The sequence below is a fragment of the Bos taurus genome, chromosome 24 (assembly GCF_002263795.3).
Source record: "Bos taurus isolate L1 Dominette 01449 registration number 42190680 breed Hereford chromosome 24, ARS-UCD2.0, whole genome shotgun sequence".
NCBI classification, from domain to species: Eukaryota; Metazoa; Chordata; class Mammalia; order Artiodactyla; family Bovidae; genus Bos; species Bos taurus.
The window spans coordinates 37,501,162-37,519,821 of record NC_037351.1 but is presented as its reverse complement, the minus strand read 5'-3'; the positions used below and the strand labels follow the sequence as shown (position 1 = coordinate 37,519,821).

Genomic DNA, 18,660 nt, shown 5'->3' with positions numbered 1-18,660 from the left:
CTTAGTCCCTTTCTCCTCTTTCCATCAAAGGGTTAATCCACTCACACGTTTCCATTTATCACCATTACCTCTTCTGAAAGCTATAGAGGACCTATAACAGCAATAAAATGATGAAATATCTAGGAATAAAATTAACAAGAAATAACTGCAAGTTTTATGAAGAAAACTTTAAAACCCTACTGAGGGACATAAAGGAAGACTTAAGTAAAATAAAAGACGTAATTTATCCCTTCCAGCAAGAGTCAATAACAAAAGCATAAAGATGTTTATCTTCCCTGAACTGGTCTTTAAATTAAAAGCAATTTACATTAAAATACCAACAGGATTTTTTTTTCTTTACTTGCTACACTTCATCAAAATTAAGCATCTGGAGAAAGCCAGGGAAATTCTGAAAGACAAGTTAGGGATGGGAGGAGGGCAGCAGAAGCCCCTTCAAATATTAAAGTGTATTTTGAAGTTAATAATGAGATTAAACAGTGAGGACACAACAATGCGACAGTTTAGACTATGATATGGACATTTCAATTTTGGTAAAGGTGACTTTTCAGATCAGAGATAAAGTGAATTGGGACAGTGAACTACTTTTCCTTAAAAATCAAACTGGTGGAGGAGTGGGAGGGAGGTTCAAGAAGGAAGGGACATGTATACTTATGGCTGATTCACATGGTTGTATGGCAGAAATCAACACAACACTGTAAAGCAAGTATCCTCCAAACAAACATAGAATGAAGCTGGCTATGTTACTCTTCTAACAAAAATAAAACTCATCTGAATTCAGATTGAAATGTTAGAGTAATTAATAATGCACCTCTGTGTGTTCTAGAACAGTGGTTCTCCAGGCGTAATACAAGGGGCACCTTTGCCTTCCAGGGGACATTTGAAGATGTCTGGAGACACTGCCAGTGGTCACAGTTGGAGGGGAGGAAATGCTTCTGGCCTCTAGCAGATGGAGACCAGGGTGCTGCCATTTCACTGCACACAGGACAGACCTCCAGGGAAAGATCATTCTGTCTGAAAGTCAGTCGTGCTGAGGCTGAGACAACTTGTCCTGGAAGGAGGCATGAATACAATCGTGGAGTAGGGAAGGCCTTTGTAACCAGGACAGAAAATCCAAGACACAGTAAAAGATACACATGTGTATAAGTATTTTGTATTTTTTTTTTAAACTTGTGTGTGAGGGAAAATTCATAAAATTTTTAAAAGCAAAACAACTAGGAAAAAATACTGTCGGCACATGTCAGGCAGAAGATCAATTTACCGAACTTATATAGAACTCATATAAGTCAGAGGAAAAAAATAATCCTGTTTTTAAAAAGTTGGGTGAAGTCTATAGATAAGCAGTTCACATTAAAAAAAAAAAAAGAATCCAAATAAGCAGAAACATGAAAAAAAAACATGAAAAGTTTAATGTGCAGTCATTATAACAGCAAAGTAGATTAGACTGCACTGATAGAGGAAGGTTGATAATATATATATATAAGTTTTTTTTAAGCAAAGTACAGAACATTATAACAGTATTCCTTTTGTGTACAATTTTTTATGTGTAGTTTTTTGGAATGATACCAGGGAAATATTAACAAAGTCTACCTTTGGAGGAAGAGGGGAAGAGAATGAAGGAGGGTCTGTTTTTCTTATACTTTTTTGTACAAACCTGATATATGAGAGACAGAGACAAAGTATATGAGATGAAGTTGGAGAAGGCAGGTGCCCAGTCTAGACTGGTCATCATCATTTGATTTTACCTTACCTTATTCCTTCTTCTGAGCTCTTCCTTTCTTTATGGAGATCTGAGTTTCTGACTTATTTTCCTTCTTTAAATAATTTCTTTTAGAAGTTTCCTGGTAGACAGTGGTTAAGACTCTGCATTTCCAACTGCAGGGATGGAGTCGAGTCCTGGTTGGAAAACTAAGATCCCACATGCTACATGGGCCCCCAAAATAAAAATTTTCTTGTAACCTTTTTTTACAAAGTGGGTCTGTCATTTTTGATGACTAAATAATAGTCCATTGTAACTATGAATATAATTTATGTACCAAACCCCATTTATTGGACACAAGTTTTGTTCTGGTTTGAGCTGGAGGGGATTTTTGAAGATCTTCTATAAAAACCTAAGCAAGGGTCTAAAATAGGATGAGCTGTATTTGGGGCCTTGAAAGTCTGATTCTGCAGTCCACTGAACCAGGGACGGTTAATCATTAGCAAGTGTAAATAACCCCCAGTGACACCCTGGGATTTCATTATTTGTTGCTATTTCCAAGAAGTATCAGAGGGTGTCAAACCATTTACCCTGTTGAATTGGATGGCCAGATCTGCAAAACTGGAAAGGTTAATCCTGATGCAGGCACATTTTACAAAATTTGGTCAAGCATTATAATATGTAAGAAGAGAGTAAGATGCTTTCCTCAAAATGAATGAGCAAAAGTTGTGGATGTAGGGCTGGAGTCCACATACCCAGTAAATGGCATGGATCGTTCAAGTGAAGGCTTTCTCTTCTACTGGTGGGTGTGTTAGTACAGGGGACAAGTTGTTTCCTAAAGTGTTTCATCAGCTTTCCACAGGATGTCATGCAAAAGCCAAAATGATTATTCTGTATTCCCTTAAAAGGGAGGAAAACATATTTACTGCCAAGCTACTTGGATACACTTTTAAAACTTACATTAAAAAAATAATTTTTAAAAATAAAAAAAATTAAACTTTTGTTTTATTTTTCCAGTCCATCTTGGAAGCTCTCCTCAGCAACACACTTATAGGGTCGATTAGCAGAGGAAAATAAATGTCTAAATCCGTCCCTGTTTGTCTCTCTCCCTCCGCTTGCACTTGGCAACAAATTCATACATATGTCTGCTAGTGTCCAATACTTTTCTTTTGGTTTCGCCATGTGGCTTGTGAGATCTTAGTTTCCTGAGGAGGGACTGAATCCGAGCCCCTGCGTTGGAAGTGTGGAGTCTTAACCACTGGACTGCCAAGGAAGTCCTGAAAACATTTTATTTAAAAAAAAAAAAATCTTAAAAATAGCCAGGTGATCTCAAAACCAAGGGTTTTGCCCTGCCTAGAATATCTTTTTTTTTTTTAAATAATGTAAAATGTAAATATAATAGTGGAGGTCCTAGTGTAATAAATCCCCAAATAATAATCACCCAGCTTCAACAATTATCAACCCATGGCCAGTCTTGCTTCATCTATACTCTCACCGACTTCCTTCTCTCCTATATTATATTGAAGCCAGTCCCAGACACCCAGGCACTTCTGGATAAGCTTAGAGTTAATTCTCTGCTTGTCTCAGCAGTAACTCCTTCCTCTCTGGGCTAAATGGTTTGTTTACTGAAAGGGCTAAGAAGTCTCAGAATTATGCCCAATTGTATTTTACTTTCTAGCTATTTCTCCTCCTATGGGTAAACATTTTCTTCTTAGCAGAGAGACCAATTACATTTTATGTTTGTGTGTGTGCTGAGTTGCTGAGTTGTGCCTGACTCTTTGCGACCCCACGGGCTGTAGCCCGCCAGGCTCCTCTGTCTATGGGATTCTCCAGGCAAGAATACTGGAGTGAGTTGCCACGCCCTCCTCCAGAGGTTCTTCCTGAACCTGCGTCTCTTGGGTCTCCAGCATTAGCAGGCGGATTCTTCACCACAAGGGCCACCTGGGAAGCCCCACGTTTATGCTTAGATGCGGCTTTAAAGCTTGTAGTTCTGCTAGCCCCTGTTAGAGCAGTAACTGTGGTACATTTTCTCTTTGGACAGTCCTACCCTCAAACATTTATATCAGTTTCTTCAATTTGAACTTGTCAGACAATGTGCACTGATTTTTTTTCCCCCTTGGTTCAGAGAGCACATTCACCAAATCAGTATCTCTCTTTGAGGTCTATAGAAATGTTGTTTTACTTTACTGACTATAAAGAAAAATATGACTTTTAAAAAAGTCATGGCTACAATGGACTTTAAGGCAAATTATCTCCTCTTGTGTGTGTGTGTGTGTAAGAGAGACAGAGAAAAATGAATAGAAGATGAGGGAATGAAGTCTAGAAAGATTTATTTCTAGTTTTGTTTCCAGTATCCAGTTTTTTTCAGCCAGAACAGTCAGATGTAACATTAAAACACAAACAGGCCTTATTCCAAAGTTTTAAAACATAATATTCTGACCATTGGGTTTGAAAAGAGTAGAATCCTCATAGCTTATCTGATGACTTTTCCTCCCTCCCCCCTCCCTCTCTCCCTTCCTTCCTTTCCCCCCAATCCCTCATAATCCTTGGACACATTATCCCTCATTGGAAATCACAGAACAATAACTAATCCTAAATATTTTATACTTCACAAGAATCCCATTTCATTTTTAAAACTAAACAAACCAGTTAAAAACAGGGTTTAGATTTTTTGAGTTAGGAATGCTTTGCCTTCATGTGATAAAACATGTTCCTCCTACCAGTTTTTTTATGGGAAAGAATAAAGCCAAACCTCCACAAGCTTCTATTTGATTAGTCATTTGTCACTTATCTGTCTGCTCACAAAGTGCATTTACCAAAGGGATTAATGCTTCTGTAACCACAATGCTTTGCCTTCTGTCACTTTGTTGAGCCTCCAAAAAAAATGACGGAAGGGAGGGGTTCTTGGGGCACCTCCTCCCCAGTCTGAAATACAAGCCCCTCCATGGAGCTTTGAAATCCAGTTCACAAAGTAGCCTACCCATTTTTCATACTAAAGATGGTGTTTAGGCCAAGTTTCGTCTCTAATGTGACTTACACATACACCTGCTCCTCCCATTTCTCCCTCACTCATCCAGAAAATAGTTCTCTTACTGTTTTGCAAAGTGCCACAGTCCAATCATTTCTGCTCTGTAAATGCAAAAATCAACTTTAATCCAGGAAAAAGTAATATAAATTGTGACTGCTGGACTTTGAGTTGTGTTAAGAAGATTTGAATAAGTTACTGTTAAGGAATCCTTATCTGGTAACAGGTGGGCTAAGCTGGAAAAACACAAACTGAAAATCCTGGAATGGGAAGTTTACACTCACTCCCCCTTGATTAGCTGTGGGATTAGAATGCCTCACCTCCACCCCTCTAACAGAACAGATGTCCCAGTTATCAACTGTTCTCCAGAAGGAAAGCTGAGAAGGTTTGTAGGACATGCAAGAAGAGTTTATACTTTTCCCTCAGGACTTTACCTTGAGGGTCTCCAGATCTATTCTCTAACTACGCCCATTCCAGACCTTATTTGAATGTCCATAGAAACACAACTAAACTAAAATTATATACCTCTCTTTCAGGATTCAGCTTCATCTATTGCAAAATTTGACAATTTGTCACCTTAAATATCAATGCCTGTGCCTGAGTGGGTGGCATTATGCCTACCCATTCTCTTTGCAAGTTTTCTGCAATGAGCTTGGATTCTCTTACTTTTAATCATCATAAAAAGTGATGTTTCTCTTTTAAGTTTTTTTTTAAATCTGCCTATCCTTAACACCACAGTACAGACACAATTACAGGTGGCTCTCGTGTGACCTGAAAGAGTGGTTCATTTGACAAAGACTGACAGCTATTCTTGTGTCCTCGCTAGGTGTCAAGCTGGGTTTTTTTTAAGCTGGTTGGTGTGAAAATAAGTAAGAAAAGAACAACAGGTGAGTGTGTCCAGGAGGAGAAAGGATGAGAAAAGATAAGCTGTTCAGGGCATCTCAAAAATTGGAGGAATTGGAGGAACTTAAGAATCTGCCTCACAATGCAGGGGACACGGGTTTGATCCCTGGTTGGGGAACAAAGATCCCACATGCCTTGGGGCAACTAAGAACTTGTGCCAAAACTACTGAGCCCACACAGCACAACAAAAGATTCCCACATGATGTGATAAAGACCCAACACAGCCAGATACATAAATAAATATTAAAAGAAAAACAACTGGAGGAAGTAGAGTTGGCAGAGATTTGAGGGAAAGGAGGCATGTTTTTTAAAGCCAGTGACAGAGCTTCCCTGGGTGGCTCAATGGTAAAGAATCCATCTGCCAGTGCAGGAGATGCGGGTTCAATCCCAGGTCCAGGAAGATCCCACATGCCGTGGGAGCAACTAAGCCCATGCAACTCCTGAGCCTGTGCTCTAGAACCCAGAAGCCACAACTACTGATTCTGTGTGCCTCAACTATTGAAACCCACGCATCTTAGAGCCTGCGCCCCACAACTAGAGAAGCTGCTGCAGTGAGAAGCCCACGCACCGCAACTTGAGAAAAACTCACCCAGCACAGCCCAAAATAAAATAAATACATGTAAAAATAATAAAATCTTTTTTAAAATAAATAAAGCCAGTGACAGCCACTCAGCAAAGCACAGATGTACTAGAAAGGGGTGTACCCTTTAGTCCAGCCCCTATACTTAGGGGGTGCTTATTCTGAGGTTTGGTGGTCTGATTTGGCAAATACAGAGGGAGTAATAGAAAGTAATGGAAAGCACAGAAGACCTAACACAGCCAGATTAGTAAATAAACATTAAAAGAAAAAATTGGAGGAAGTAGAGTTGGCAGGAATTTGAGGCACGGCAACTCACTTCAGTATTCTTGCCTGGAGAATCCCATGGACAGAGGAGCCTGGAGGGCTATCGTCCATAGGGTAGCAAAGAGTCGGACACGACTGAAATAACTTAGCACCCACACACAGGCCTGTTGTTTAAAGCCAGTGACAGGGCTTCCCTGGTGGCTCAGAGGCCAAAGAACCCACCTGCCAATGCAGAAGACCTGAGTTTGATTCCTAGATTGGGAAGATCCCCTGGAGAAGGGAATGGCAACCCACTCCAGTATTCTTGCCCAGAGAATTCCACGGACAGAGGAGCCTGGCAGGCTACAGTCCATGGGATTGCAAAGAGTTGGACACGACTAAAGTGAGCACACATGAGCCTGAGATGGGGTCAGGCCTTATTCTGTAGAAAATGATGACATTTGGCTGTACTTCATGGAGATGAAGTTTGCTGTTTTCTCTGGAACAAGTTTGAGGCAAACTGCCTGGTGAATAGGGTTTTAAAAGATTAAAGACTTGAAATTTCATTGTGCCTATGAAAATGGGAACTTTTTTTTTTTGCTTGGTACTTTAAGTTTCTAAAAATAAGATTTACTGAACCTATTTCAGCCTGTACATGCAATTATTACAAGCACTTAAAATATAGAAAACACTTTACCATTGTTTAGACTATAAAAAAATAATGAGTAACTAGATGAGAATGGGAACCCCTTCAGGCCAGGATAGAGCCAGCTTTCAGGCAGGAGTCACAATTCAGAATGCATAAGTCAGCTGTTTTACACGACTTTATTTTTCCTGTTCACACTGCAGAGGTCAAAGGGTGTGAAAGGCTTGGAAAAGGCTGGATTTCTCCAAACATCCCTGGGAGGTGTCAGCCTGCAAACAGGCTGTTGGCTAGTGACTGTGGTGATTAAGCCTGCCTCCCAGGGCCTGCTCATAACTTCTATTTAAATGGGCTGTTTCTCACCTTGATTGGCAAGATATTCTCTGATGGGAAGGAGTCAGTTCCTTACCTGCTTTTGTAGAATGAAACCTCAGTTTGAAGCTGGGGTTATCAACCCTCTTTTTTTGTTTGTTTGTTTGTGTGGTAAAATATACACAGCATGACATTTACCATTTTAACCATTTTTAATTGCACGGTTCACCGACATTAAGTACATTTGCATTGTTGTACAACCTTTCACCACCATCCATCTCCCTGACTTTTTTCATCTTCCCAAACTGAAACTCTGACCCATTAAACACCCTCTCCTCTCTCCTCAACCACTGGTAACCTATTCTACTCCCTGTCTCTATGAATCTGACAATCCTAGGTCCCTCATTTAAGTTGAATCCTAAGGTATTTGTCCCTTTGAGTATGGCTGATTTTACTCAGCATGATGTCATCATGGTCCTGGCCCCTTGTAACATGTGTCAGAATTTTGTTACTTTCTCATTTACCTTTATTTTGGAACTTTTATTATTTTTAAAATATTTATTTTTCTTTATTCATTTGGCTGCACCTGGTCTTATTGGGGCTTCCCAGGTGACCCCCTGTCAGGCTTCTCTGTCCATGCAATTCTCCAGTCAAGAATACTGGAGTATTCTTGGTAGCCATTCCCTTCTCCAGGGGATCTTCCTGATCCAGGACTCGAACCTGCGTCTCCTGCATTGCAGGTGGATTCTTTACAGTCTGAGCCACCAGGGAAGCCCAGAGCAGATGCAAAAGAGATATGAATGTTGTATAGTATTTAATCTTTCCAATATTTTTCACATTTATTAATTGCAGCCTCTCAAAAATCCCTCCAGTGAAGAAGTTCAAGCATATTGAAATACTTATATAAATAAATTAGAGAGGGTGCTTTTGAGATACTATTACTCCATCACTTTTTGAGGATTTTCTTATTTTCTGGTACAACTTTTTGTTCCAGGCTCATACTGGCTTTCCTGGCCCAACCCTAGAATCTACCATTTCTCTAAGAAGCCCTGGTCATTTTCGGTAGAAAAAGATGTACAGACACTGAGATCTGGGCTCTAAATGTGCGAAGTGCATATTACTACTGGATTGTCATTGCTTCTAGGTCCTCTCAATAGACAGAAGAAGAACACACACACACACGCACACACACACACACACACTGCATCCAGTTGAAAACCATGAATTCACACTGATAGCTCCAATTTCAATTCAACACCACAGACTCTTTTCAGTCTTCTTGTTTTTCATGGTTGCAACTCTTCTCTGACAGTAAGGAACCTGTTTCTCATTACCCTCAAGATAATGACTACTTGTTCAATCCTAGAATATACCAACCCTGCCTCTACAAAGAACAAACTGACTATTATAATTCAATATTCCTTTCTTTGTTCTCTTTAGTCTGAGTGTGTAAGGTCAAAATACCATGTTCAGAAGTTACTTGAGTCAGTTCTTCCTTCCATATGACTGTTACTGTTTTGAAATACGTTTAGGTTCATTTTTATTCTTTCTTTCTTTTGGTTCATTTATTACATTTATAATCCTTTCTCTGGTTGTCCTACGTTTGTTTGATTTTATCATTATGATGACGATAATGACCTTTTTGGTATGCAAAACAGCATGATTCCAAAATCAAAACTAAATGGCAGGTTCGCTTTCTGCTGATCCCTCCCACCTTATAGGTAATCTCTGTCAATACCCACAATCATTAGTTTCTTTTTTGGCCACGCAGAGAGGCACTCAGGATCTTAGTTCCCAACCAGGGTTTGAAACCATGATACTTGCAGTGGAAAAACTAAGTCCTAATCACTGGACTGCCAGGGAATTCCTGTAGGATCATTAGTTTCTAGTCTTTACTTCCTGTATCTGCTGCTGCTGCTGCTAAGTCACTTAGTCGTGTCCGACTCTCTGCGACCCCATAGACGGCAGCCCACCAGGCTCCCCCGTCCCTGGGATTCTCCAGGCAAGAACACTGGAGTGGGTTGCCATTTCCTCCTCCAATGCATGAAAGTGAAAAGTGAAAGAGAAGTCGCTCAGTCATGTCCGACTCTTAGTGACCCCATGGACTGCAGCCCACCAGGCTCCTCCGTCCATGGGATTTTCCAGGCAAGAGTACTGGAGTTGGAGTGCCATTGCCTTCTCCGTTCCTATATCTATTTTACCAAAAAAGAAAAAAAGCAGATAGATGTATGTTTCTTTGTTATACAATAGGTGGTACACTATGGATCAGCAATTTTCAAACTTTTTAGTCTCAGGGCCTCTTCACACAATTAAAAACTGTTGAAGACTGAAAGAGCTTTTGTGTATGTGGGCTTTCTCTGTTATATTTACTGCATTAGAAATTAAAACTGAGGGACTTCTCCAGTGGTCCAGTGGTTAAAACTCCGAGCTTCCAATGCAAGGGACGTAGGTTCAATCCTTGGTTGGAGAATTAAGATCCCACATGCCTCATGGCTCAGCCAAACAAACAAAAAATCCTGATAAGTTGTCAAAAATATTTATTATTTTGATTAAAATGAACAGTAATAAGCTCCTGAAATATAAATATATTTTTATGAAAAATAACTCCATTTTCTCAAACAAAAAAGAATAGAAAGAAAGAAGGCATGGTTTTACAATGTCTGACTTAATGAAATGAAGCTAAAGTCTCTACCTGCTTCATACAATCTCTTGCAGTGTATTATTTTCATTGAAGCATATAAAGAGTCCTGGCCTCAAACAGATATGTAGTTAGAAAAGGGAAGAGTATTTTAACAGTATTTTTAGAAAATTGTGTATGTTCTTTGATACTACCCTAAAACTCAGCAGTAGTAGTTTCTTAAAAGGTAGTTGCAGTGTGGACTCTGAAAGCATATTAATAAACTTTTAAAAGTTCTATTACCTTATAATCCATTGATCTTTCTTATGGAGAAGGCAATGGCGACCCACTCCAGTACTCTTGCATGGAAAATCCCATGGACGGAGGAGCCTGGTAGGCTGCAGTCCATGTAGGCTGCAGTCCATGGGGTCGTGAAGAGTCGGACATGACTGAGCAACTTCACTCTCATACATTGGAGAAGGAAATGGCAACCCACTCCAGTGTTCTTGCCTGGAGAATCCCAGGGACGGAGGAGCCTGGTAGGCTGCTGTCTATGGAGCACACAGATCTTTCTTATACTTTGGTTGTATCTTTAGCCATGCAGGATTTTGTGCATTTGGAAAATGATGATGCACTGAAGTATGAAGGTCTTCCTAATGTGGACACATTTCATCATACAGTATCAAAAATTATTTGATATATTATCACGTCTGAGGACTTCCCTGGTGGTCCAGTGGCTAAGACTCCGAGCTCCCAACACAGGGGGGCCCAGGTTTGATCCCTGGTAGGGGAACTAGATCCCACATGCTGCAATGAAGATAAGAGATCCTGTGCTGCAACTAATACCCAGTGCAACCAAATAAATAAAATAAATTAAAATATATTAAAAATATGTCATCTCTCACACCAATAGAAAAGTCTTCAAGTACCAAGAACCCAAAGAGCCTACAGTGGTGGATAGAAATTTCCCCAAATTCCCATTCCGATTTGAAAGTTTTGAGTTTTGCCATTGGCAGTATATAGTATCAATTGTTTCCTTGGAGAAGCTCACCTCACTTGTATTTGAGAAAAATAAAAACAATTCTCAAATACCCATGTGTGAATAACAAGTTTGTCTGGCAGGTATTCAGGTAAAAGTGGTGTTCCATGAGAAAGTGGCTAGCTCAGCTTGTGACTCAAACAATAGCAGAAATGCTTTTCCTGGAGTAACTATTGTGCTGTGTGTGTCAGAAGGGCTTCATGGGTATTTCCCATTTAGTCACACAGACTAGTAATTCATCTATGTTATTTTTGGCTGTGCTGGGTCTTTGTTGCTGCACACAGGCTTTCTCTAGCTGTGGTGAGTGGGGTCTACTCTTCACTGCAGTGTGTGGGCTTCTCCTTGTAGTTGCTTCTCCTGTAGCGAAGCACAGGCTCTAGGTACTCGGGCTTCAGTAGTTGCTGCACATGGGCTCAGTAGTTGTGGTGCACTGGCTTAGCTGCTCTGAGGCATGTGAGATTTTCCTGGACCAGGGATCAAACCTGTGTCCCCTGTAGTGACAGGGGCTTCTTATCCACTGCACCACCAGGAAAGTCCAGTTACACAGACTATTAAAAAGACATGAACTCAAGTCAAGTCTGATAACATTACTAATTTTTACTGCTTCACCCTAATATTCTTAAGGGAAATTGTCTTTTTTTTTAACGAAGCGTACATGCTAGTATATGTATATGGCACAGCCTTGATTTGTGATAGTCCCTGCAGTTTTACCCTATTGCTTTTGCACAACCAGTGTAAATGTCACCTCTGAAAAAAAGCAAATGGTGGCTTCATATTATTAGGAAAATAGTTTTGATCTCATGGGCCACCTGCAAATGTCTCAGGGACCCCAGGGTGTGTGTGCACTACATTTTGAGAATTGCTACTACAGGTAGATTTTCCTTTTTTCACTTAATATATTCTGGCAATTATACTATGTCAGTTTATAGACAGCATATTAAGAAGCAGAGACATTACTTTGCCAACAAAGGTCCGTCTAGTCAAGGCTATGGTTTTTCCAGTAGTCATGTATGGATGTGAGAGCTGGACTATAAAGAAAGCTGAGCACCAAAGAATTGATGCTTTTGAACTGTGGTGTTGGAGAAGACTCTTCAGAGTCCCTTGGACTGCAAGGAGATCCAACCAGCCCATCCTAAAGAAGATCAGTCCTGAATATTCATTGGAAGGACTGATGCTGACGCTGAAACTCCAATACTTTGGCCACTTGATGCGAAGAGCTGACTCATTTGAAAAGACCTTGATGCTGGGAAAGATTGAAGGCAGGAGGAAAAGGGGACGACAGAGGATGAGATGGTTGGATGGCATCACCCATTCAATGGACATGAGTTTGGGTAGGCTCCGGGAATTGGTGATGGACAAGAAGGCCTGGAGTGCTACAGTTCATGGGGTTGCAAAGAGTCAGACACAACTCAGCGACTGAACTGAACTGAGTTTACAGAGATCATTCTTATTATTGTTATTTTATAGTTCTATCATTTCACTGTATGAATAATATCACACTTCAATTACTTTCTTATGTTTGGACATCAGAGTACAATTATTAATACAAATGATATTGCAATGAACAATCTTGGGCTAAAGTATTTTCATATAATTGAAGGTGTTTCCTGGGACAGCTTCCTAGAAGGGCAAGTATTGTGTCAAAAACAAACACATGTGTGGTTTTTTTAGATATTGCCAAACTCCACTTCACAATGGTTGTACCAATTTGCATATCTACCAGCAATGAATAGGAGTTCCTGTTTCTCCACAGCCTTAGCAACTAAAGATAATGCCGAGGATAAACATATAAATTCATCATACATTAAATGACCCCCAGGTTAAACAGCAAGACACTCCAGTATTCTTGCCTGGAAAATCCCATGGACAGAGGATCCTGGTGAGCGCTACAGTCCATGGGTTCGCAAAGAGTCAGACATGACTGAAGTGACTTAGCATGTAGCAGGTTATCTGTGAGGGTGACATCAGCCTTTTCTAAGAACTTTTCCCTTCAATATCAGTAGGTGAAGAATTGATGCTTTCGAACTGCGGTGTTGAAGAAGACTCTTGAGAGTCCCTTGGACAGCAAGGAGTTCAAACCAGTCAATCCTAAACAAAGTCAACCCTGAATATTCATTGGAAGGACTGATGCTGAAGCTTCAATACTTTGGCCACCTGATGCAAAGATTCAACTCATTGGGAAAGACCCTGCTGCAGGAAAGATTGAGGGCAGGAAGAGAAGGGGATGACAGAGGATGAGATGGTTGGATGGCATCACCAACTCAACGGACATGAGTATGAGCAAACTCTGGGAGATGGTGAAGGACAGAGAAGCCAGGCATGCTGCAGTCCATGGGGTCACAAAGAGTCAGACACAACTTAGCAACTGAACAACAACAACAAATGAGGAACAGGATCATAAAAATGCTCTTCCAGAAAAGGAAAGAAAGGGAGGGAAACAGTAATCACTGGACCACTGCAATGATGTAATACCCACTGAGACTCTCTGCTCCAGCAATAAAGTGTGTCTCTCCATTAGACCCTGGCTCTGCCAAGGAATTTCCTTGTTCATTATCATCTGTGGCCTTTGGTTTTGCCTCTGGAAGGTTCTTCCATCAATTATCCTCCTTGAGACGACACCTGAAGTGGTACTGAAGAGTACACGCTCGTGTACGTTGTATTTTGAGGACCCCGAGGTTTGCTTTAGGGGGTTAAAGAATTACAGATTCCTGAAGGACACTTAACATGTTTCTGGTGTTTTTCCTTATATTCAGTTCCTTGGTCCAAAGGTTCCTTTGTAACCATAGCCATACCTCTTGTCAGGGAAAAGTTCTTAAGCCAGAGGAATCACTGCTTTGATTCACTGGGTGGCACATGGCACAAACCCACACTTGAAGTATCATGATGGATACCCTGAGGCCACGTGAAGCAATAGACTTGGGTTGGAAAGGAACCAAACTTTATTAATCTGTCTGGCTCCCATTGTCTGGTAAAGAGCACTCAAGAAAGACTTTTCAAAACCTCCTTAGTGGAAATGTATTCCATTCCACTTTACCTTCCAACTGGCTAGCTCTTGCCTGGACTTATCTCTCTCACAGACCTTAGCTAAAGGCAGAAAAAAGCAGCCAACATACATAAACATTCAGACTTTTCTCAAACACTTCTCCTAGAGCTATGGACCTGATTGGCATGTCCCATATATACCATATATTGATTTGATTATATTCCAAGATATTGCAGGAGATGATCTGTCTAAATTAATTTAGCTAGTGCAGTTTTCTTTTGATCAGTGTAGCATGGTTTATCTGTCTCCATCACTTTACTTTTGATCTGAGTCTTTATATTTATTTATTAAAAAAATTTTTTTAAAATATTTGTTTGCCTGGGCATAGGTCTTAATTGTGGCAAGGGGAATCTTGAGTTGCAGCATGCAAACCCCTAATTGTGCCATGAGAAACCTTAAGTTTCAGTATGTGGGATCTAGTTCTCTGACCAGGGATCAAACCTGGGCCCCCTGCATTGGGAGCACAAGGTCTTAGCTACTGGATTACCAGGGAAATTGCTGTGTCTTTGTAATTAAATTGGATTTCTTAAAGACAACATATAGCTGGGTCATAGTCTCTGTTTCTTAATTGGCATATTAGGACCATTCACATTTAAAGTGATTGCTGATACGGCTGTATTAGTATCAATCATATATACAACCATATACATAGCTGTTTCTGCTCATTGTTGTCATTCTTGATTTCTTTTATGTTGTCTACTCTTCCTGCCTTCTCCAGTTTTCATTAAGCATTTTGTATGACTCAGTGTTCTTTCTTTGTATATCAATATACCTCCTTAAAATTCTTTTTAGTCATTGCTCTACAGTTTGCAATATACTTTTATAGCTAATCTAAGTCTCCTTTCAAATGACATTATACCTTTTCACGGCAGTGCAGGTACTGTGTAATGAATAGTTCTAATACCTCCCTCCCGTCTCTTGTAACACTGCTGTCAGGCACTTCATTTACCGGTAAGCTATAATCTTCCAATGCATTGTTGCTGTTATGCCTTTGAACTAATGGTTAACTGCTTAATCTGTTAAGAATAAGAAAAATAGGAACTTACCTGGCAATCCAGTGGTTAAAGACTCCTTGCATCTAGTGATCCTACATACCATTTAGCGTGGCTAAAAAAAAAGCAAAGAACATATAAGAAAAATAAAAGATTTTATCTTTATTTCTCAAACTCTTTTGTTATGTAGATCTGAGTTTTTGACCTATAGCATTTTCCTTCTCTCTAAAGAACATCTTTCAACAATTTCTTATAAGGCGAGTCTACTGGAGACAAATTCCCTCGGTTTCTGCTTTTCAAAAAAAGTCTTTATTTCTCTTTTGCTTTTGAAGGATAATTTTGCTAGACCCAGAATTCTAGGTTGCTGATTTTCTTTCAATGCTATAAATATTTCACTCCTTTCTCCTTTTGCTTCCATGGTCACTTTCTCCAGTCTTTCTGACATTAAGTATTATAAGGTTTTAATGAACAAAAATGCTTCCCAATTCCTCATTTTCTTTGTTTTCAAATACATTTTAAAGGAAAATTGAGGGAGACTTCAATGGAGAGTGTTGGTAAAAGGAAACCACGCGCTTAAATAGGATGGGGTCCTGAGGCCTGAGCAGATTCGGAGATGAGGCACCTCCTTTTAAAATTTCACTGGTAGAGAGGCCATTACAGGAAGCAGAGCCGTAAGGAAGAACCAGGTAAGCTCCAGGGTAAACAGAAATCTATACTCCCCACTACATTTCTGAGCTCACCAAGGGAGATTCAATACATTTTCTTTTTCACACTGGAAGAATCCTTGTGAAGTAGGTTTTATTCGTTATCAGCTCTACTTTGAGGGAAAAACTGAGACTTAAACAAGGAAGCTTGACAAGGGCAAAGAGTGAGTCATTGGCAAAGGCCAGGGTAAGTTCATTCGGCTCAAAACAATGTTCTGAGAATCTGAGCCAGACACCAACCGGAGGGGCTGAGTACGGGGGTGGGGGTAGGGGGTTGGGGGAGCTGGCGATGCAGAGAAGGCAGGACGAGGCCCCGCCCCTCCCCTACCTGGGTCCTCCCTTCGCGGGGCTCCTCCCACCTGCATTCAAGGGCCTTGGGAGCCCTGGGCTGTAACCTGGACCTTGGCTTCCCCGTGAAGGCCGGTCTCTTCCGCCAGGCCCTGGCTTTTTCCAGCTGAGGCAATCGTTGTTCTAGAGACTTCTTTCCCCTTTGTAACAGATAAGATGTTTTTGAATGATGCCTGGCTGTGTTTCCTTACGATAAGCTGGTTTCTATTTCCTGAACCCTTTCTACCCCAGGGCAAGGGCAGGAGTCACCTCTGGAAGAAAGAGGATGTGATGAAGGGGGATGGTCTTCAGGGCAGGAAGAGGAGGGGAAAGCCTGCCTTCTTCCTAAGGCCACTGCGGAGAGGCGTGTGGAGCCCGAGGTAAGGGACTGGGAGATTGGATGGATTCGTTTCTCTCTTTGGCCTGGGACAAGGTTGCACATTGGGGTCGGGGTGGAGGAGAGTGGATGGCTCCCAGGAAGCATCCCACCAGACTGAAGCCCCCACAGGCCGCTCTCATGGATCCCGGAAGATAGAGAGGTGGTTGGCTTGAGAACCTGAGGGCCTTGTGGGACTAAGGGGACAGGGACTGGAGGAGTGACAGCAGAGGCTTGGGTGGGCAAGAGCCTGGGGGGGTGTGTGGCAGAGACTCGGGGTGACTGCAGAAGCCCATTGGGCCCTGGCCAGCCATTCCTCCAACAAGTAGCCACTTCACCCAGCAGATGAGGGATACCGCCCTGAGGCCAAAGCAGGCCTGGACATGGCACCCTCCAAGCTCCTTTTATCTCAGAGGCATCAAGAGGATAAGAAAGACCACTCAAATTGATGAAGATTTTAATCAGCCCTAATGAGAAGTTGAACTTTAAGTGAACAGAATGACTCTTTGCGACCCCATGGATTGTAGCACAGCAGGCTCGAATACTGGAGCAGGTTGCCATTCCCTCCTTCTCCAAGTGATCTTCCCGACCCTGGGATCAAACCTGGGTCTCTTGAATTGCAGGCCGATTGTTAACGTCTGAGCCACCTAAAGGAACTAAATTGCTGTTCTCTGGATACTTGAGCTTCCCTGGTGGCTCAGACAGTAAAGAATCCGCCTGCCAATGCAGGAGATTTGGTTTGATCCCTGGGTCGGGAGGATCCCCTGGAGAAGGGAATGGCCACCCACTCCAGTATTATTGCCTGGAAAATCCCATGGACAAAGGAGTCTGGCAGGCTAAAGTCCGAGTCAGACACGAGTCAGACATGACTGAACGACTAACACTCTCTAGATACCTGAGAAATGAAGAAGGGCAGAGATGGGAGAGGGTGGTCAATGAGCCCTGGGAGGGAAGGGAGTTCCTCCTCTGTGTGGCCGTAAATTTCCAGAGGAGGCTAGCTTCATCTTCAGCCAGAAAGAGTGGATCTAGCATGGTAGCCGGGCTCAGCTTCTTGAGAATGTCTTGGGTCCCAGGTTCCTTCTACCTGTTGTTGTCACCCCCAGAGGAACTACCCACATCTTCATGTTTGAAGCTGACTGTGCATGACCAAATCTTCATGGTAGTGTTATTGGAAGGGGAACCCGTTCCAGGGCTTGAGACTGGGCTCATGTCTAACACTCGGAATGAATTGTTCAAGGAGACACGTGAGCTGACCAAGCAAGAGACTGTATTGGAAAGGGGTGCCCGGGCAGAGAGCAGGAGCATAAGGGCACCCAGGAGGACTGCTCTGCCACGTGGCTCGAAGGCTCGGGTTTTACGGTGATGGGATTAGTTTCTGGGTTTTCTCTGATCCATCACTCTAACTTGTAGTCCTTGCTGGTGGTGCACACATTGCTCAGCCAAGATAGATGCCAGTGAGAAGGATTCTGGGAGGCTGGTTGGACACATGGCATTTCCTTTAGACCTTTCCCAAACTCTTCTGGTTGGTGGTAGCTTGTTAGTTTCATGTTCCTTACTAGGATCTCCTGTCCTAAAATAACTCATGCAAATGGTTATTGTGGTGCCTGGCCAGGGTGGGCAATTTCAGTCAGTGTGTTTCCCCTAACAGTAGCAGAGGGGAGGACCTGAGATGGTGGAGAGCACACTTCTTTTTAAGGACTAATGCAGGAATGACCCACATCATCCCTGTCACATCCTAATGACCAGAACTTAGGCACACGGCCACACGGGGATGCAAGGAAGCTGGGGAAGGTGGCTTCTAGCTTGCTGATTATGTTTCCAGATGAAATTTCTGGGAGTTCTCTATAGAAAGGAAGAAAGAAGAGGATATCTGGGGACAATGAACGATCTCTCGTTGCATTCTTCTTTTCAGCAATAATTTAGAGGTGCATATGGCACAGTTTTAGCCAATGAAGAGGGGGTATCTACAGAGGGTTGCTGGGAGAGTTTTCCTCTCTCCAGGAAGACATAGTGTCTTCTTCGGGATTGTGCCCTGTTTGGTGTGAACCCTGAAGGAACAGGGGACATTTTGCTGCTGGGAAGGGAGCCAGCCTTCAGACAAAGCTTACAAAGTAAAGATGGCGGAGAGAAAGAGGGCAAGAACTCATATGCTTGATGAAG

The 18,660-nt window shown here is 41.8% G+C and overlaps 1 protein-coding gene across 1 annotated transcript in view; it reads right to left on the bottom strand.

Annotated features, from left to right (window-relative positions):
- The window catches only part of TGIF1 (TGFB induced factor homeobox 1), a 33,121-nt gene extending 15,389 nt beyond the window's left edge, over positions 1 to 17,732 (bottom strand). The window contains exons 1-2 of the mRNA XM_010818822.3: positions 16,126 to 17,732; positions 15,148 to 15,208 (exon numbers count right to left, since the gene is read on the bottom strand). Of these exons, the coding sequence (XP_010817124.1) occupies positions 15,148 to 15,199 (52 nt within the window). The 5' untranslated portion in view covers positions 15,200 to 15,208; positions 16,126 to 17,732. The remainder of the gene's footprint in view (positions 1 to 15,147; positions 15,209 to 16,125) is intronic.
- Positions 17,733 to 18,660: the final 928 nt, after the last annotated feature.